This window comes from Silene latifolia, chromosome 11 (genome assembly GCF_048544455.1).
Source record: "Silene latifolia isolate original U9 population chromosome 11, ASM4854445v1, whole genome shotgun sequence".
In the NCBI taxonomy this organism is placed as follows: Eukaryota; Viridiplantae; Streptophyta; class Magnoliopsida; order Caryophyllales; family Caryophyllaceae; genus Silene; species Silene latifolia.
In genome coordinates, this window is record NC_133536.1 from 201684618 (window position 1) to 201706017 (window position 21400).

The 21400-nt window shown below is 37.0% G+C and overlaps 2 protein-coding genes across 2 annotated transcripts; one reads left to right on the plus strand and one right to left on the minus strand.

The window, feature by feature from the left end:
• Positions 1-4912: 4912 nt before the first annotated feature.
• LOC141612327 (protein trichome birefringence-like 33) lies at positions 4913-8507 on the minus strand. The gene is made up of 6 exons (XM_074431078.1): positions 8111-8507; positions 7105-7363; positions 6438-6612; positions 6038-6237; positions 5733-5891; positions 4913-5619 (listed from the first exon to the last, which is right to left on the minus strand). Exons 1-6 carry the CDS (start codon positions 8331-8333, stop codon positions 5280-5282), a joined length of 1356 nt encoding a protein of 451 aa, XP_074287179.1. The 5' UTR covers positions 8334-8507; the 3' UTR covers positions 4913-5279.
• A 5538-nt stretch (positions 8508-14045) lies between these two features.
• On the plus strand, positions 14046-19056 carry LOC141612328 (DEAD-box ATP-dependent RNA helicase 18-like). Its single transcript, XM_074431079.1, is given in 11 exon segments — positions 14046-14398; positions 15715-15762; positions 15765-15956; positions 16623-16853; positions 16943-16998; positions 17116-17221; positions 17336-17449; positions 17826-17924; positions 18040-18129; positions 18419-18525; positions 18615-19056. Coding segments are annotated over 11 exon segments (1395 nt in total). The 5' UTR covers positions 14046-14128; the 3' UTR covers positions 18697-19056.
• Positions 19057-21400: the final 2344 nt, after the last annotated feature.

The window sequence follows — 21400 nt, forward strand, 5'->3', positions numbered from 1 at the left end:
CGACATATCAAGGACTACTCTCCTTGTTAACCCCTTAGTAAGGGGATCAGCAAGATTACGTTCGGACTTCACATAGTCTAAAGCAATAACCCCATTTTTCTGGAGTTGTTTTACCACACAGTGCCTGATCCGAATATGTCGTTTCTTACCATTGTAGACATTATTCTTAGCAACACTGATAGCTGCTTTACAATCACAGAGAAGGGAGACTGGTGCAACTGTCCCCCCCCCCCCAACCCCCACAAAGGCACGTCTGCTAGTAAGTTCCTCAACCAATCTGCTTCTTGACCTGCCAACTCAAGAGCAATGAACTCGAGATTCCATGGTGGAGCTAGCTATACAAGTCCTGCTTTTGCGGACTTCCACGATATAGCTCCTCCACCCAAGGTGAACACATAACCACTAGTGGAGTGAATTTCATCATTACCTGCAACCCAATTTGCATCACAATATCCTTCTAACACAGCAGGAAATTTACCATAATGCAAACACAAATCAATTGTTCCTTTCAGGTATTTAAGTAAACGACGAAGTGCATTCCAATGCTCAAGATCAAGGGTTATGTGTATATCGACTCGATCTACTAACAAAGATAAGCAATGTCCGTCGAGTACATACGATTCATGAGGAACATTACACTTCCTATAATCTTAGCATATTCTTCTTGTGAGACACTATCACCCAAGTTCTTACACAAAGATATACTAGCATCATAAGGAGTTCTAGCAGGTGTAACATCAAAACTATTAAATTTCTTCAACACTTTTTCAACATAATGTGATTGACTAAGGGATATACCACTTGGGGTTTTCATAACTCTAACTCCAAGGATAACATCAGCTTCTCCTAAGTCTTTCATCTCAAAACGTGATGACAAAAATTGTTTGGTTTTATTTACAACAAATAAATTACTACCAAGAATTAACATGTCATCAACATATAAGCATATAATCACACAATCTGATTCAAACATTTTAGAATAAACACACGAATCAGAATTGTTAGTTATATAGCCATCATCAATCAAAGTGTTGTGAAATTTCTCATACCACTGTTTAGGTGCTTGTTTAAGACCATATAGTGATTTTCTCAGTTTACACACTTTACTCTCTTGACCCTTTACCACAAACCCCTCAGGTTGCAACATATAGATCTCTTCATTTAGGTCACCATTCAAAAAAGCAGTTTTTACATCCATCTGATGTACCACAAGATCATGAATAGCAGCCAAAGCAATAAGAGTTCTAATGGTGGAAATTTTAGTCACAGGTGAGTAAGTATCAAAATAGTCAATATCTTTCTTTTGTGTAAACCCTCTCACCACAAGTCTGGCCTTGAACCTTTCTATTGTTCCATCAGGTCTCATTTTCTTTTTAAAGATCCATTTGCTACTAATGGGTTTACTACCTTTAGGCAAATCAGTTAACTCCCAAGTCTGATTCGAAACAATAGAATCTAGTTAATTTTTAATAGCTTCTTTCCAAAAAACAACATATATAGATCTCATAGCCTCATCATATGTTTTTGGATCATCTTCTATTAAAAGGGCAGAAACAAGCTCATCAAAAGCACAAATATCACCTGCGATTTCAGATAAGTGAAGTCGATAGCATCGATTCGATGAAATCACTCCCGTAGCTCTTTTCAATTCTGGGCCTTTTGCTCCTTCTTGGTTCAACTGCATGATCCACGAAGTACTAGTACTCGCATGCATAGAACTCGTCAATAGGGTTAACAGCACGAGAAACAACAGGGGCATCGGGTAGTGATATTGTTTCCTTCTTCAAAGGAAATACCTGCTCAAAAAACTCAGCATTTCTAGCCTCAGATATAGACCTGTCACTTAAAGACATGAACCTATAAGCAGAACTGTTTTGAGCATAACCAATGAAAACGCAGTCATAAGTCTTAGGTCCAATGGTTGGCCTCCTAAAGCTAGGTAAGCCTACTTTAGCCAAACACCCCCACACTTTAAGGTAACTTAAGTTAGGAGCATAACCTTTCTACATCTCATAGGGTGTCTTGTCTAGTTTCTTATGAGGTACCCTGTTAAGAATATGACAAGCTGAAAGCACCGCTTCCCCCCACATATCATCAGAAAGGCCAGAACTTAAAAGCATAGCATTCATCATTTCTTTCAAAGTTCTATTTTTACGTTCAGCTACTCCATTCGATTGAGGTAAGTATGGCGGGCTCTTTTCATGTATTAAACCGTTTTTGTCACAAAAATCTACTAAATAACCAGAGCCATACTCTCCTCCTCGATCGGACCTGACTCTTTTAATCTTCCTATCAAGCTGATTTTCTACCTCAGTTTTGAACTTTATAAACATGTCCTCAGCTTCACTTTTATTTCTAAGCAAATATACTTTGGTATATCTGGAAAAATCATCAATAAAAGTGACATAATAATGTTTACCACCTCTGCTCATGGTGTTTTTGAAGTCAGCTAGGTCGGTGTGAATTAACTCAAGAAGACTCGTTTGCCTAGTTGTAACAGGTCTACTAGGTTTCTTAGCAAATTTAGCCTCGACACAACTAGGACACTTCTCATGAGTTTCTGAAGATAACGAAGGAATAAGCGACATAGATTTGAGCCTTTTAATCGAATCAACATTCACATGACCTAATCTACCATGCCAAACATCAATAGACTCGGCAATATAAGCGATAGAAGCATTATTATTAATGATAGGAGAATCAACATTCAAAACAAATAAACCCCCACAGAGATAACCCTTGCCCACAAAATCCCCATTGCGCGACATTACAACCTTGTCAGCCTCAAAAACAAGTTTCACACCAGCTTTGTTTAGCAAGGCACCAGACACGAGGTTTCGACGCAAAGTAGGAACATATAAAACATTATTTAAAGCAAGAGTTTTCCCGAGGTTAGTTTGAGAAAGATCTTGCCTTTGCTTGGTGATAACAATGAGAAGAAGAGTTACCCATGTAGACACATTCACCATCAAAGAACATCTTCAAATTCAAAGAAAGAGATCCTTGTTAGCACAAAGATGCCTTGAAACCCCCGTATCCAATCCAATCACTAGCATTTGCAACCAGTTAGCCTCAACCACTACAAAGAAGAATAATATCATCCTTTTCAAGAACATTAGCTTCAAAGAAGAAACTTTCTTTTGAGGACACTGATAAGCTTTGTGACCCGTTTTCCCACAAACATAGCAAACCGATTTGGTTTACGGATCTTTGAGGCGGGTTTGGTGAATTTCCCTTGACCGACTTTCTTGGCATTCGACCCTTGGATTGACCCTGACCCGACTTTAGCCTTTCTCTTACCCTTGAACCTATCTTCTTTTGAAGAGCCACCACTTCAACAAGATTGGCTTTGTGATAGTAAGAGACAATTGGGTGACTTATCTTTCAGACGATTAGCTTCTTCAGTCCTCATGTGGCCTACTAGCTCTTGAAGGGACAAATCTTTATTCTTATGTTTCAAATGGTTCCTATACTCATTCCAGGAAGGGGGAAACTTTTCTAGCAAAACATTAGCCAAGAAAATTTCATCTAGTTCCATTCCCTCATTAGTGACATCAGCACACAAGTTCTCATAAACATGAACTTGCTCCATAATTGGTTTGTCATCTACCATTTGAAACCCAAGCCACTGCCCTACAACATATTTTTTCTTACCCGCATCGTCAGGCCCATATTTTTTCTCTAACAGCTCCCATATGGTCTTAGCAGATTTATGCACCGAAAATAAGTCAAAGAGGGTGTTCGACATATGAGTAAGGAGATGGAACTTAGCAGTTTTGTTATCCTTATCATGTTTCTTAATTGACTCCTCATTCGACTTAACGAAGAATGCAGACGAAGGTGGGGTAGTCTCTACACTAGCAAATGCACATTTACGAAATAGAGGGTCGAAAAACAAAACATAGTCGATTTCTAATTGTTCAAAATACATAAGCAGTTTCTGAGACCATCTTTTGTAGTTCATACCGTCTAAGGGTTCCAATTTCGACAATTCAGACAGGATTTTGTTTGAGACGGCAGCCATTGTTACGACAAAAATAATAGTTTTCAAATTGTTGGAATGTAAATTCGTAACAATGGAAATCTGACAGGAAAAATTAGGGAAAGATGAAAACAGAACAAAAAAACTTATCGTAAGAGATGTGCAGTGTCGTGGTAAAAAGCCACTGACTCGAAAACTATTACGGCACGACCGCGGTGGATATCGTCTCTCGCCGGTAGTTCCCCAAGGTTAACACTGCAGCCTTCGAACCGCACCACTGAAGTAAGAAGACTTTGGAACGGAACAGAAACTATACCCAGAACATTTTCAGAGAGAAGTAGAAGAAGAGAAAGGAATTGTGAGATTTCCTGTGTGTAAAGAAGGAGGTAAGCTGCTCTATTTATAGTCGAAAATAGAGCAGTTAGGAGCCAAAAAAACGCTCCAGTCAAACACAATTAAGGTGCTCACATCACACAAGACCAAAAAGGTAAAAGAGGGCCTTTGGCCCACACCTTAGGTGCTCTACCCAAACCCGAGCACAAGCCGAGTCGGGCCGGGTGCACGCGTGTGTGTGTTTGGACCCAAACCCACATGCCCAACACTCACCACAAAAGCCTCCGTGGACCAATCTCTTACTCCATCAAGTGAAGGAAGCCTTATAAACATCAAAACATTAATGTTCCTCACCAATGTGGGACAAAAGGCAAAGAGAGGAAAGTTGCTTTTCAAGACAACACTCCAACAAGCTGTACCTTCAGTTCAAGTTTCACCCTTACTCTTTTTGTGAACTTTCGCGACTTTGGTTAGATTAATACATGCAACTATGCAGGAAAATTGAACTGCATGACTGCATCAGTCCAGGCAACAACCATGTTTCTTTGCTAAGATTATATATGTAAGCAAAAAGCGAAAGCCGAAAAACCACCCAAATTCAACTTGGGAAAACAACACGATATCATACCAAAGTTACTGTGTCTAACAAATCAGTAATATAGATTAGCATTGACATATCGGTTTGATTGTTTGAACAAGCCCCGACATATATGCTCTCTTTTCTCAGCAGTTCTTTGCATTACATGAGCACTTACAAAGATTTAATCAAATTTGAATCAGCATAATTTCTTCACAACTATATTCGTTTATAAGAAACCTCTCCAGGCCGCCAATTCATCTTCTCGCTTTTCAAATAAACACAAAAAATTCAGCTCCCAGGGACGCTTTCACCCACGAGCCAACTTCAGATTAACTTAATATCCAAATCCCATGAAAAATCCATTTTCACCTAAGAAAGATTGGGTTAAGGATAAAAAAGTTTAGCGAAAAGAAGCTCATTCCAGGTATCTTGAAGGCCTGGCAAACACCAATGTACACAATCAGCATAACTCTTGGGGTCTGCGGCCTGCTGTGGGGTCAAGGGATTCCATTGTTTCTTGTAAATTTGTGTGTGCGCATCTTTCCGGTAACCTGATAATTGAGTGATGTTCAGAAATGATATAGGCACCTTGGTCTTACTGAACTCTTCACCTATAACTTTCATGATGGTTTTGCGCGAATCTGAACCCCAGTATTCTGGATCTTCTATCATTGCTGTTTCATTATAACAGTTGTTACCAGGTTCACCACCCCAATCTTCACTTCTGTCAAAATATCGCAAAATTTGTTTCATTAAGTCCTACTGACGGGACTAGAACTAGACGAAATTCCTGCAAACAGTAAACACAGTTTTGTTTTTTATTGCAAGTGAACTTACTTTCCATGAGTAGGTGACATGCCAGTGAAGAACACCCTAGTCTTCTTAAGGTCCATGTTTCTCTGAACCCAATGCAACATGCTCTTCATTGCCATCCTATAAGCGTCCTCAGTCGAGAGCTCTTCGATTTCCTTCTCCTCATCCTGGAATGACCCTTTCCTGAAAACATGTAAGCATTCAATCATCATAATAACAATCATACTCGACCCACCCCATCAGACCTACCTCACTCGGCCTGTCCCACTAGACCCGAAATTCTGAAAAATTATGAAACACAATAATTGAAAAAGAATCAAGAGCATTACAATATCTTCATCTTAAGGCCAGTCATCCACCAAAGGTAGGTGTTGAATACCATAATATCAGCACCTTTCCAGAAATCGCCGTGCTTTTTAATAGATCCTTTGCGAACAATTCTGTCGGCTATTCTGTGCACAACAGCATTGTCGGAGTTTGATTCAAGCAAGAAAGGCGCCCAATAGAACTCTATGCTTGCATTGTACTCCTGAAATCGCAACATCAGCCAGTCTCAGTATCGTACTGCGTTAGCTACCCATTCCATTATCTAGGACATGACGTCTCACGACAACCTTATCATTATTATGCATGAGACGGTTTCATATGAGAATTTGGGTTACATCAGGTCACAACTTAGAACTTTTTTATCAGAATGAAGATGAAATGTTGACCATGTAATTAATTAACCTTTAATCTGAACACTGTCAAAGAATCATAGGAGTCCTCCATCAATTTTTCATCTTCAGGTACCAATCTATGAAGAAGGCAAACCATGGAAACGAACTGACCCCGGTTTAAGGAATCGCCAACAAAGAGCATTCTTTTCCCTCTCAGAGCCTCCAACATCAATGTTGCATTGAACCTACATTTTTATACTTTGTTTCATATTAACACACATAAGCCAAAAGGTATAATAGCAATGCACAATGGATTACTATTAATTAAGTTCTAGGGTGCCAAAATATGTTCCACAATTCCACAATTTTGCATAAGGGCCTATTTAATTTATTTATCGATTCCGAACCGTTTTAAGGGAGATCAGTTGTTTATAACCTTTTGTCACCTAGATCGGGCTATCTTTTTTTTTTTTAAATAAATAAAACAGAGTATATTGTTATGTGGTTGAGGTCAAACCGTTGAAATTATTCATTAAAAATGGATCCAGACTTCCAATGTGGTCACGTATTAAGTGTTAGTTTACCTAAAGTCGATTCTTTTACTAATGACGTGATTGTCACTTAAATTTACAACCGATTTTAAAAAAATAATTCACACCTATATCGTTCTTTACTAAAAGAAAATCGTCATAACATAAAATGCTACGGAGTAATAAACAAGTGAGCTATCTACTTACCTAGGTAGATCACAATCGTTAGGTTGCCAACGCCAAAATTGATAATCTCGATCAGGACGACCGTGTTCTTGACAAGTTAGTTGAGGTTGAATATAAGGACATTCCCATTCTTCATACATGGGTTTACTCTCCTTGTCCCATACCCACTTCCCGTCAAATATGTTACACCCTTCCTCGGTCTTCCCTACCGCGAATGGTAGCGATTTTTTCTTCTTTCCGCCTCTTGATCCGCCATCTTTTTTATTCTTCTTTGATTCGGCTAAAACAAAACACGGCAATTCAAATTCATTATCGAACCACTTACCTACCTACTAAAGGTGGATAACTAGCTAGCATAATAAATCTATTGATGATTGAGTTCATTTTGTCCACCATATATATGACAATTTAAACAACTTGTCACTGCATAACTAACACTTATCCACATTCTTATATTTTTGAGGGCCCTGTGCGGGTGCACAGGTTGCACGTCCACGGGGCCGGCCCTGACCATATCATTAGTTATTCAGTTGTTCATTAAGTTAAAATCTACAAAAATCAAGTCTATGCCAAAAAAAGGATGAATCCGTCTCACTAGTCCAAAATAATGTCAACTTATAACCAATTGGCTAAGTATTCGCTCTCTTACCCAAATTAAAATATTTCTCACAGAAGAATAAAAACGTAAAGAATTGAAACACATAATTAACCAATTTTGGCGACCCAATTTAGAAACGGGAATACTAGTATTCAGTGGTGGAGCTAGGGAGCTAGCAGGGGCAGTCCCCCCGACAGTTGAATTTTTCAAAAATTTTAGTTAAATTTTTCAAAAACAATTCAAGTGTGCCTTATAATATTATTCATCCGCCCCCTAAGCTTGAAACCTGGCTCCGCCACGGCTAGTATTGCTTATTTTATTCATGGAATTAAATGGTTCACCTCAAAAGACACATTAACATCGTAAGACGTAAACTGCACATGATTAATATTAATATGAATGCAGGAGAGGTAATAGTTTAAGACTAACCGAAGTTATTAGTAACGGAATTACGGGTAAGACGAGAGTCACCAACAACGTGATCAAGGCGTTGATCAAAACGTGAAGAAAAAGTGCAAGATAAATCCTGACCATACAAAATTGCAACAAATATGACGAAAGCAAGAAGGGTAAAGACGAACGGTGAAAATAGTCGATTTTTTCGGACCGTCGAATTAATCGGTGGTGATGATGGTCTATTAGTCACCTTCATCGCCTTGCTTTTCTGTTTTTATTTTTTTTTTTTTAAAAAAAAAAAAATGTTCGTTGGGCGGGCGTTTTTTCGGGATTTGGGTAGGGAGTTGGGCGCAGAGGTGAAGTTGGTTGGGGAATGGTGAGGAAAAGAGTATGAAATTTTGAGTGTGAAGGAAATGAAATCGTTTTTTATACTTAAATTAGGTGAATCACAAATTATCGGTTACGGATTACGAGCTTTGTTTATTTGTTAATTTTTGTGAACAAATTGGTGTGTTCTTTGTTGGAAACTTGAAATTTATCGTGAAGGGTAGATTTTGTGTTTAGCGGTTTTCGTTTTTCTGACGTGTACCCCGTATTAATAAACTGGATATAAAAAGATTTTTAATATATTCTCATAAAACATTCAAATATAAACTCAATTTTACCATACTTAGGGGTTGTTTGGTTGCCACCTAGAAAATATAGGCATTGAAAAATCCCATGATTTTGAAAAACATGGGTTGTTTGGTTACCATAAATTTTGGAAAATGTAGGAATTAAAACTTCTCAGGAACTTCCAATGCCTACATGATGTGCTAAGTTGCTTACCTACTCCCCCTTGGTCATTGGAAGTTTCTGTGGAATTTAATTCCTACATGAGCAACCAAACACTTTTCCGAAATTCACCCAAATTAATGAATTGTAGATTCCTAGGAAAATTAAGTTCCTTAATCAACCAAACAACTCCTTAATGGGAATATAGTTTGAATCTCTACATAAGGGCACGTTAGGGCATCCACAATAGATGAACCTCTAAAGAGGTTTGTCACATGACACATCATCAATTTAACAAACCTCTTCAATAACAAACCCATATACAACAATAGACAAATCTTTTCAAGGTTCATATCATAGGACCCACATAAAATTACCCATTTTCCCCCTCATACATATGTTATTGGAGAATAAAAATATACTAACTTTTAGGGGACCACTTGCCATGTCAATCAACAAACCCGTATACAAATGTGTAACCATTCCTATGGATGAACCTCAAACCCCATCTCCAACAATAGAGAGGTGGTAAAAAATGGATTTTTTAAGAAAATGGGGTAAAAGCAGGAGTAAAGAGGGAAGAAAATAGGAGGGGTATGTAATTGCAATGAGGATCTTCTGTCCTATTTTTATGTCTCATCTCATGTCTCATGCTCTCTCCGTTTGACACATAGACATAAAAATCACATATATGGTATATTTATTATTTCCTATGTTGATGTGTCAAGCAAAGAGTAGCATGGGACAAGAGATGGGACATCATATGGGACAGAGGATCCTCACTGATGTAATTGTGGGTTTAATTGTGAGTTGGTAGGTGAGGTATGTAACGGCATTTTGTGTAAATATCAAATGGGTATATGGATAACTTGTAATGTTGTGGGACAAATAAAGAATGTTACCATTGGTGTGGTATGCCTAGGGGTGGCAAAACCGGATATCCAAAACCGTATCGGATATCCGGTTTTTTAAATCTCCTTTTTTAGTATCCTTATCCGATACGGTTTTTCCGTATATCCGGTATCCGGTTTTCAGCCTCACTTATGTAATTTAATATATTTTTCTCCTTTTCTATGTGTGATTATTGGTTTCTTTAGTAACTTAAAAGTGTTTTAAAAAGTTATAAGAGTAAATAACTTATAAAGTTTAATACTAATAAGGTTTAATCACCAACATATTGGATATTTTGTGATTTATGTATATATTTTAGTATTTTACTCTGGAAAAAAGGTAACCGTATCGGATACCGTATATCCGGTTTCATATTTTGTCGATCCTTATCCGATACGGTTTTTAAAAAAGCGTATCGGATATCCGAAAATCCATATAATTAAATTCGTATAGCATATCGGATACGTATAATAAAACCGTATTGTATAATTTTGCTCAACCCTAGGTACGGCCGTATTAGGTACGTGTTACCTTTGGTCTGATACGAAGGCCGAAGGGAGTATTCGAAAAGTTTCTTCTTTTAGGATGATAGTATAGTAATCAGTGACGGACGCAGAAATTTGTTGTCATGGCCACAAATTGTTTTCACTACTAAAATGTTCTATAAAGTACCAAGATTAGAAAAGTAATTCTCGCAAAGGTGTATTTTATTGTTTAAGTTTTTTATTATGATGCCTTAAATTTTAATAAACGTATTAATTGATGATACCATTTCGTATATGATACTCCGTATAAGGTTTTGTATTGATTAATAAATATTCGGGAAAGTGGTAACTAGACCCCTTTACTTTAATGAATTGTGAAATATAACCTCTTAACTTTTAATTGGAGTAATTGACCTTTTACCTTTACAAAATGTGAAATTAAACCCTTAAGTAATTTTCCGACCAATTTTATATGCAGAAATTCAATTGATCTACCCACTGTTTGTTGACTTTTCAATTAATTTATTCAATTCCATCTTGCAAATTAATCAATCAACGTGAGAATAGTGTAGATTATTCCATTAAGAATTAATGATTATAGAATTTGGCTAAGACGTGGTGTTCCCTTAGAGGAAATTTAATGGTAATAATAATAATGATAGACGAGCAACGAGCAAGCATCCCACTCAACTTCTTGCTTCTTTCTTTGTCTCTTCAAGCCATGTGAGTTGATCTTTTTTTTTTTTTTTTTTTTTTTTTGGACAACGGAAGGAGAATAGCTTACAATGTTCTACCAGCAACTATGTAAGCTACTCGACTAGGTAGCACCAGAAGATCAACTGCTAAATCTAGCACTACTAAGCCATATATACGACATACATAGACATTATTTAAAATTAAAGCTACAACATAAAGATAAACTCGATCATGTTGAGCCACAACAAGCCGTCAATAACATTATTTGAGAAAATAAACATGGTAGATGTACAATTCATCGATATTTTTATTTTCTTTGTATAAGTCGAAAAATTTGTAGTTGCATATCTCTATAGCTATATCATATGCTTTTTAATTTTTTAAGAGGAAAAGGTCATATGTGAAGGAGATATTGAGGAGAAAATGAAATTCCGGTGAGATATTGGCCATAAATTAGAAAGGGGTTTAATTTCACATTTTGGAAAAGGCAAGGGGGTCAATTACTCCAATTTAAAGTTAAGGGGTTCGATTTCACAATTCATTAAAGTAAAGGGGGTCTAATTACCACTTCCCCGAATAAATATTAGTAGTTCAATGGTTGAAAACTTCAAATGTTTACATGTTAACTTGAGGTTTAAGTCTCAAACCATGCTAGCTACGGAGTACAATTTTTACTATATAGTAAATGTAAATGATATTGGTTGTAACTATTTCTGACTAACGGAGAGGAGCAACCGAGCAATGATTGGTCGGGGTGGGTATGTGGGGTGATCGGTGGCATTGGCGGAGTCAGAATTTACAGTTAAGAGGTGAAAAATCTCAGCCGAAATGAACAAGTAATGACATAACGTAACCTTGGAAATTTTGGATGTGTTTTAACCAAAACTTGCAAATTTTTTCTTTACCAGCACAGGCAGGCGCTGCTACTGACCCCCTATATCCGTTATTGGGTGGAGTTGGAAGGGAATAACTAGGGTGGTGGTACCGCCAACTTGAATAGTTAGTTTTTTCCTTTTCTTTTTCTTCAATCTGATATTAGAAAGAGCGAAATGAAAAAAGTAAAGTGGTTGAATAAAAGTTGTATTGCGAAAATTAATTAACCTAGCTAGAATAAAGTTATCTTATATCATCGATCGTAACATTATATACGTGAGATTTCATTATGTACTAAAATGAATTTTTTTTTCCTTTTTACTTTTTTTTTCTTTTTACTTAGCTTGAAGTGGAGTGATGAAGCTCATTATGAAGACATGACATGGTTTGCTTGCCTTCAAAGTGAAGAGATGGGAAAATGAAGTGGGAACATCATTAGTCCTACATCCAGCCATTTCAAGGATAGCATAGCAACCAAATATAGGTGAGGGTGAATATTCTTGGGTGATATTTCAACATCATTTTGTTTTGCTTTCTTTGTTTTCACTTCTCCTACATCATTCGTTGCCCCCTATTGGCATATACTCCTTCCGTTCCGATTATTTATTTACCCTATTTCACTCTGGATATCTTAATCAATCGTTCATCTTTCTAAGCAAGACAGAGGGAGTACTTTTTGCTAAAACTAAAACATTTGATGTCATTATGTCAATGTAGCCCCATGATAATGAATAAGCTAAGCCACGCATGATATGATCATATTTGATGCTTTTATACTGTTTGCTACTCGTATTTTGTTTCTTTATATATTTCCTCCGATTTATTGAGTATCTACGTCTATTATTGGTCGTTTGTTTGTTGTAGGTTCATTTAATTAAGTTACTAGCTTAATGAAATTAGTTGCTTAAACTAAGCAATTCTACATAGTTAACTTCAACGGTTTAGCAACTTCTATCGAAAAATTGAATAAGATTATTCAAATTTTAAATTTGGGAATTTTGAATGCAAAAACTATTCTTAGGCCATGTTTTTCTTTTGGGTGCAAACCGTGGTGTTCACCGTTTATAACAATGAGTAGTCTCGTTGTTGATGCTCTTACGATAGGTAAAGGGATAGTCAAGAAGTTTTCTCCGTCGTCATAAGCAAAGATCGATTCTCTTACTTCATAGGAAAGGGATGACATGATCAACCACTATACCAAACTCAGTTGGTTATAATTAGATAGAAAGTCACATAACGATTATTTTTACAAACACAAGTCTCCGTTGTGGCAAATATATCCATAAAGCTTGCGACAAGTCAAGTACTACCCATGTGGTTAAATAAGACAAAACCGATTGTTACTCCCTAGACACTATGTTTTTGTCTTATCTACCCTATATGGATAGTATTTGACTCGTTGCAAGCTTGCAACGGATATATCTATTACAAATGAGACTTTGTGTTTAGCAAAACTCTTACAAAGACGCTAAATTCATATGAGACATGTCGATTATTATAATCAAAATTAACTAAAATAAAATAATTACTCATGAATCATGATGTAAGAAAATAATATATCTTCCCTAAAAAAAACTATATCACCTAATACGTAGAGTTGGCATTGGGTCGTGTTGGATCGGCCCGCGTGCCTTTCCCCAAAAATGGTCCGGCCCAGGCACGAATAGTCGTGTCGTGCCCACTCACCCAAAACCCTCCCGCGACTCACTCCTAGCACGCCCAATTTCGTGCTCGAGGCGTGCCTGGCCCATGGCTAATTGTGTCTGGCACGTGGACCAGCCCAGTAACCTTAGTATTTTTTTTCTAAATACTTCTGATTTATATAAATAATGAATATTAATATTAATGATTTAAATATATATTTTATTAAATATTAATGTACTTGATGTCTTGATTAGTGATTACTTTATTTTTAATGTACTAGATTCAATTAAATAATTAAAAAACGATATTAAAAAAATGATTTAATTAAATAATTAAGAAACGACCCAAATCTCGGGCCGTGCCGGACCCTCCGTGCTTGGGTCGTGCCGTGCCTGGGCACGAGAATTCCCAAAAAACGCAGCCGCGACCCACCTCCAACCCGTTCGTGCGGTGCCCGTGCCGTCAGTATTGTTCATCCGTGTCGTGCCCGTACCGGACTCGTATCGTGCCCGTGCCGTCCGCCTTAGCTCGGACTCGTATCGTGCCCGTGCCGCCATAGCGTCACAAAAAGCCCTAAATCTAATTTTAAGCCTTCCCGAAACTTTTTCCCTATTAAAACCATCACAACTTCACAAGGTTTAACAATTTCCCTGAGCACATCACCAATTCAGCAACCCTCGCAAAAGCAATGAAGTACACCATCGACGACAATAACAGAGCTCTAACCACCATCCCTTTCTCCAACCTCGAACCGGCGTTATCAGAACCAGTTCTCGAAGCATTAGACCGTTGCGGTTTTCACTATTGCACGCCGGTTCAAGCCGCCACTATACCTCTGCTGCTCAACCACAAAGATGTCGCGGTCAATGCCGCTACCGGTTCAGGCAAAACCCTAGCTTTCGTTGTTCCTCTTGTCGAAATTCTTCGACGCTTTTCTACTCCGCTTAAACCTCACAAGGTTTGCGCGCTCTATCTCCCTCTATTTGTTTACGGAGTACTTTGCTTTTTGTTGTATTCGGTGTCGAGGATTTGTAGTTAGGAGGCGAAACGTATTGTAGTAAATAGTAATCTCTCGTTCTCGGTCATTTGTTTACCTATTCAAATTTAGAGTGTCTTGGTCAATTGTTTACCTTTCTATTCTGGGAATGCCTTTGATGGGCAATTTGATCATCCGCTATCAATTTGGTCCACTTGGCATCCAATATAATTGGCCACTTCCTCAGTTCCCAAAGGTAAACAAATGACCGGACGGAGGGAGTAGTGTAATAAAGTAAACTCGGATAAAAAAAATCAGCCCCTGTTCGGCGCAATTTGTATATATTTTGTTTACTGACGGTTGATATTATTAGCGATTTTATAATTGGAATTGGAATTTTGAGGTGTACGCCTAAATTGTTATTCTACTTAGAGTTTGATTTGATGGTACTCCCCCCATCCCGTTTATTTGTTTACTTATTTGTTCTTTATTAGGGTATTGTAATCAAAGGTAAACAAATGATTGGGACAGAGGAAGTATTATTTTGGGAGAATATGAACAATTCTATTGTTCTTATTGGTCAAGGTATACGATGATATATTAGACTTGGTATTTTTGAAAGTGTTAGTTTGTACTGATTTATGAAGGCCTAAGGTGTAGTCTTTTGAATCTATTAGAGGGGTATAATAGAGCTATAACTAAAGTCTAATTGAAGAAATTTAGGAAGGGGGAATTGCTTATTTACTCTTTGTTTGGATACGGAAAAAGGGTGAGAGAGTTCCCTAGGTCGAAAAGATTTGAATTGGCTTTATAGGAGAGAAAATGGATCCTTCCATTGAATCATCTTAAACTCACTTAACTCAACTTGCTAACCAAACTGGAGATTTTTTGCCCCTCTCATTCCCTCCCAAACCCATCTATGATCTGTCTATTCAAGTAAAGGGTTAAATTGCCGTATCAATAATTATTGTTATTCTAGGAAAAGGTGAAGTATTTGTAGAAGGTAGGAATTCATCCAGATTTTGTCCTCGAACAATTAGAGCTGTTGCGGCAGTTCGACTAATGTTATTCTTTACCACTTTTAAAACATCGAGTGGGCCATTCTCAAATTGATCAACATTTGGTGATACTAATTTCTGAATAGTCTCTCTTCTAAATTTCTAAACTTAAAAAAAATACAACGGTCTAGACTCCAGAGTGAGTTTATGGCGGAAGTTGACCCTAAGTATCAGCTGTAGCCCATGTAGAGCTTCATCAGGGTATGCTCATTCATGTGTTTATCTTGGACCATTTGGCAGGTGCTAGCGGTAATTATCTCACCCACCAGAGAGTTGTCATCACAAATACTGTATATAATCTAGCGCTGCCTTTTATTTCAACCTTGCCAAATGTGAAGACTATGCTTCTTGTTGGAGGAGCTGAAGTTAAAGAAGATGTCAAGAAAATAGAGGTGAATGGGGCAAATGTGTTGATTGGGACACCAGGAAGGTTGTTTGACATCATGGATCAAATGGAGGAGTTGGACTTCCGTGACCTTGAGGTATCCATGTTCTAATCAAACTTTTTTGGGAGTCGTGACTTTCAAAGTTATTCACAGATTCACTGTTACTTGTCTCCTTTTCATATTTCAAAGTTCGTAGGTTTTTAGCTCATTATGAGGAATTTTTTGGCAAATTGGTGTTTATTAGCAAAATAATTAGGGAGTTTGGGTTGGTTTGAAACTATTTAGACTTATGGTGTCTACGTCATCAGTTTCATTTTTTTTCCAATTTTTAGGCAAAGCCGCTAAGTTTCTTAGCGGCTTTGTCTCTTTGTCATTTTTTTGATAATAAATGTCATAAGCTTATGAAAAATAGAGAAATAAGGAAGCCGCTAACTTTCTTAGCGGCTTTGGTGGTTATTCATTTCTAGAATAGGCTGTCATCAGTGTTAGAAGGTGACGGTTTTTGAAAAAAAAAAAATGAATAGTAAAGCCGCTTTACTATTCACTTTTTTTTTTTTCAAAAAAAAAAAAAAAAAATTAAAAAAAACCATAAAGACTGGAAAAAAAATAAAAACTGATGACGTGGACACCATAAATCTAAATAGTTTCAAACCAACCCCAATTCCCTAATTATTTTGCTAATAAACACCAATTTGCCAAAAAATTCCATTATGAGGCTTATACTTATACTAGTATTTGTGTTTGTATTGCTTGATGTTGCAGGTTTTGATTTTAGATGAGGCAGACAGACTTCTGGATATGGGGTTTCAAAAGCAGATAAATTCAATCATTTCTCGTTTACCGAATATTCGTAGAACTGGTCTGTTCTCTGCAACACAGACGGAGGCTGTTGAGGAACTTGCTAAAGCTGGATTAAGGAATCCTGTTCGGGTTGAAGTTCAAGCACAATCAAAATCAAGCACTTCTACGACACCTTCAGGCTTGTATATTGAGGTATCCAGGCTCATAAGGTTATGTCGAATGTAGATCACTGGTACGTTTTATTGATGTCTCACTTTCTGATTCTTATTTGTGTTTCGCAGTACCTGGAGTGTGAAGCAGATAAGAAATCGTCGGAACTAGTTGACCTTCTTGTCAAGTATAAATCCAAAAAAATTATCATGCGAGTTTCAAACTTGTCTCGTCTATAAAATGTCCTTGGACGTATTCAACTGGTGGAGTTGACACTTGACATATGGTCGATGCCTTTATGCAGCTATTTTATGACTTGTGCTTCGGTTGATTACTGGGGATTTGTTCTCCCACGACTTTCTCTTCTAGAGGGGCACTCGTTGATCCCTCTTCACGGAAAAATGAAACAAGTATGACGTCAAGTATCAGATATATTTCTTAAATGATATTGCTGTGGTTGGATTATTGTCTCTGTTGGCTGTTGCTATATTCTTACTTGCTGATAATACTTTTTATCTTCCCAGCAAGCTAGGGAGAAAGCACTGACTTCATTTACAAGCCTTTCAAGTGGTGTTCTTCTTTGTTCTGATGTTGCTGCTCGTGGTTTGGATATCGCAGGTGTTGACTGCATTGTGCAGGTAAGAGGGTTCCTAGGACTTATATGTTCAAGTTGATATCCTTCTTGAACTTGGTTACTCTTATCACGTGCTTCGATAAAATTGATTATTTTCTATTGTTGCCTGTTTTCTGGGGATGAGCAAGAATTAGCTGTTATCTTATTTGGAGTCTGCGTAACTGCGTCAATGTTGGGTTTTTTCCAACAAAACCTCGTCTTGTCTGGCATACTTCCACTGTAGTTGTTTTGTCCATTCTTTTGCTACTACTATCTTGTGGGTATCTTCGATTTACCATGATATCGGGTTTTAGGTACAAGAGTAATGAAGTTACATATTAGTACAAACTTTATTATTTGATATTGCATACCTCAATCATATCATTTCTTTTGTTTTGCAGTATGACCCTCCCCAAGATCCAAATGTATTTATTCATAGATTAGGACGAACTGCACGATTGGGGAAACAAGGAAGTGCAATTCTTTTCCTGTTGCCTGAGGTAATTTTGAGATGAGCAATGGTTGGATCCGAAGGGTGAAGCTTTTATTGGAAATGTACCTCTTCCATATATTTTCCTAATCGTTTTGTTGTTTATCAACTGTATTAAATCATAGGAGGAAGCCTATGTTGAATTTCTGCGTACAAGGAGGGTTCCGCTTCAAGAAAGAAAGTGCTCTGATGATGTTGTTGATGTCGTTCCGCAGGTGAGCAATTTATGTTTGGAGTGTTACTTCAGAGGTTTCTTGCTTGCTTTATGCATAGAGGATAGCTTAGTTTGTGTTTTAACTCCACCAAACATTTGTATATACATAAAAATTATACGAGTACCTTAAAAGTAAACACAAATACTCGGGTATCCTTCTTTTAATTATATGGTTAATGGTTAATTGATCAATTTCATGTATGAGACTGTCTCTTACAAGACTAATTGTAAAGTAAACTCCACAAGCAATGGAAAATTAATCTTTTCGTCTTTAATCTGGTGTATCTCAGATAAGGGCTGCTGCAGAAAATGATCGTGATGTTAGGGAGAAAGGACTTAAAGCCTTTGTATCTTTCATCCGCGCATATAAGGAGCATCAGTGCTCCTTTATATCCAGGTATGACATTAGGAATATTTGTTTTGGTTAATTACATCTTACGGATTTCGTCCAAAACTTATTTAGTGGAATATTTATGTCGATTGCAGGTGGAAGGAACTTGAAATTAGAAAGTTAGCCACGGGTTTTGGGTTATTGCAGCTTCCTTCATTGCCAGGACTGCTGAGCTGAAGGTTCATCGTCTGTCAACTAAAGAGTTTACTCCAGCCGAGGGTGTCAACTAAGGAGTTTACGAATCTTGCGTCTTTAATCTGGTGTATCTCAGATTATTAATGTTCGACCAATCAAATGCGTATATTTGTAATTTTGGTATGGGGTAGTGTTGCTACGGAAGTACAAAGTAATATGATAAGACGGTTTAGGCAGTTGAGTTAACATGGTTCGAATCCAAATGTTTTCATATTTGACGAGTATCTTTTTAGCAATTTTATTGAACATGGCTGCTACATGGCATTTGTTAGATCATTTTAAATTTGGGAATGTTTGAATGCTAAGGTGGTTCAATTTTCTAATTCAACTCCTATCGAAAAATTGAACTCGATTGTTCAAATTTTAAATTTGGTAATCTTGAATGCAAAGATTATTCTTAGCCCCTATTTTTTTTTCGGGTGTAAATTATGGTGTCCAAGTCTACAATGATGAGTTACCAAATAGGACAGAGGATCATCACCGATATTATTAGGGCACTACAAAAAAAATAAGGGAAATTTATGAACTAGATGTGACGAAAACAAAATTTGACACATATTTAGAAAATGTGACGGATTTGTGCCGGAACCGCTTTTGTGACGGGTAATTCGTCACATAAAAAAGGTATATTGACCAGAGTTAATGACGCCATTATTGTGACTCGATGTGACCTACTACTCATCATACACGATCAATATGCCAATATATGTGATCACATATATTGACTTTGTTCACCATAAGTGAATCAAGTCTCCTAAAGACGGTCTCACAATAGTTTATTGATTATTTTACAGTTTTGAGAAATTGTGATACTAAAGGTAATAAAATATGTAGAAATCATGATTAAAAATAAAATGAATATATTTATTAAATAGGTAGGGAATATTAGTCTCTCAATAAATTAGTAAGAGACCGTATCTCCAAAGTTTTAGTATAGATGAGATAACCCGTCACAAAACTTCTTCCCAGGTGGGCGAAAGTCAAGGGTAAGTCAAGGTATGTGACGAGTTATCCATTACAAAAGGTCAACAAAAAATCAACTTTTGTGACTCATTAACTCTCAATCCGTCACATATGTTGTGTTGACTTTTTGTGATGGATAACCCGTCACATGCCTTATTCCCGGGCAAATCAACACAAATTTTATATCTTATACTCCCTCCTATTCATTTTAACTCTCCCCTTTCAAAAGGGCACGCAAATTAAGGAGAAGTTATTTTATTGTAAAGTATTGTGGTGGTGTAAGGTAATTGGAGAGAGGGAAGGTATTATTGTGGGGTAAGATGATTAAAATAAGTATTGTTGTAGGATAAGGTGATTAAAATAAGATAAAGTATGAGTATTGTGGGGTATTATTGTGGGGTAAGGTGATTAAAATAAGTACTTCCTCCATTTTTATATGATCTACCCATTTGCTTTTGGCTCAACAACCAAGGAATGTACAATTAGTTGCATTATTTGTGTTTAATTAGAAAATAAAGTAATTGTGTTAAGGAGTGGGGTCATGCTTAACCTTCCCACCAAATTTCAATGTTACCTGGTTTTTGATAAAAAAAGAGAGAGGGAAAACAAGTTGGAGGGAAATTGGGTGGGAAAAGAACTTTTCATGAAATTTTAAATCTCCCACCAAAAAATATCAAATCAAAGAAATTAGAGTACATCAAGTGCAGCAAATGTTTTCTGATTAGTTCAGCTTACATTTCCATCTAAAACAATAAAAAATTACACTTCCAACTTTCAATAATTACACTTCTTCACTAAAATTACAGTTCCAACTATTTTCATTATGAAAAAACATAATCTAACAGATGATGAGAGGCATAGGGTGGTCTGCTTGCTGTTTGAGAGCTGCAAAAACGAGAAACCTGCACATGGGAAGATGAATGAAGTGGCCAGCATGTTCAATGTCACAAGGAAATCCATTTTCAGTATATGGACAGCAGCAAAACAACAGAGGCAACATGAAGTGCCTATTAATGTGAGGAGTAAGATAAGGGGAAAGAAGGGGAAAGAAAGGATACCTTGTCCATTAGAGGCCATAATGGCACTTGATGTGTCAAAGAGAACAACACTGAAAAGGTTGGGCAAGGCAATAGGGCATGCACCATCTACCTGCCATAGATGGGTAAAACAAGGACTTATTAAGTCTCACACAAGTTCAATACATCCAGCTTTAAGTGAAGACCACAAACACATAAGGTTACATTTTGTAATGGGAAAATTAGTCTTTGATAGGCTATTGAGGTGTGTAATGTTCAAGGATATGGGTACTATCATTCACATTGATGAAAAATGGTTTTATATGACCAATCCAAAGTGTAGATACCACATTGGCTGCAATGAAGCTCTTCCTTTAAGTGAAGACCACAAACACATAAGGTTACATTTTGTAATGGGGAAATTAGTCTTTGATAGGCTATTGAGGTGTGTAATGTTCAAGGATATGGGTACTATCATTCACATTGATGAAAAATGGTTTTATATGACCAATCCAAAGTGTAGATACTACATTGGCAGCAATGAAGCTCTTCCTTATAGAAGTTGTAAAAGCAAGAGATACATAACAAAAATCATGTTCTTAGCAGCAGTTTCAAGGCCATCATAGAAAGAAAATGGAGAAGTTTTGTTTGATGGAAAGCTTGGTATATGGCCCTTTACTTACCAAGAACCAGCAAAAAGAAAAAGT

Excerpts from the sequence above, each read along its gene's own strand:
- LOC141612327 (XM_074431078.1), bottom strand. The coding sequence starts at position 8,333 with ATGAAGGTGACTAATAGACCATCATCACCACCGATTAATTCGACGGTC. Across the intron at positions 6,613-7,104 it reads AACGATTGTGATCTACCTAG|GTTCAATGCAACATTGATGT; the intron begins GTAAGTAGATAG and ends ATAAAAATGTAG. Across the intron at positions 5,620-5,732 it reads ATGTCACCTACTCATGGAAA|AAGTGAAGATTGGGGTGGTG; the intron begins GTAAGTTCACTT and ends ATATTTTGACAG.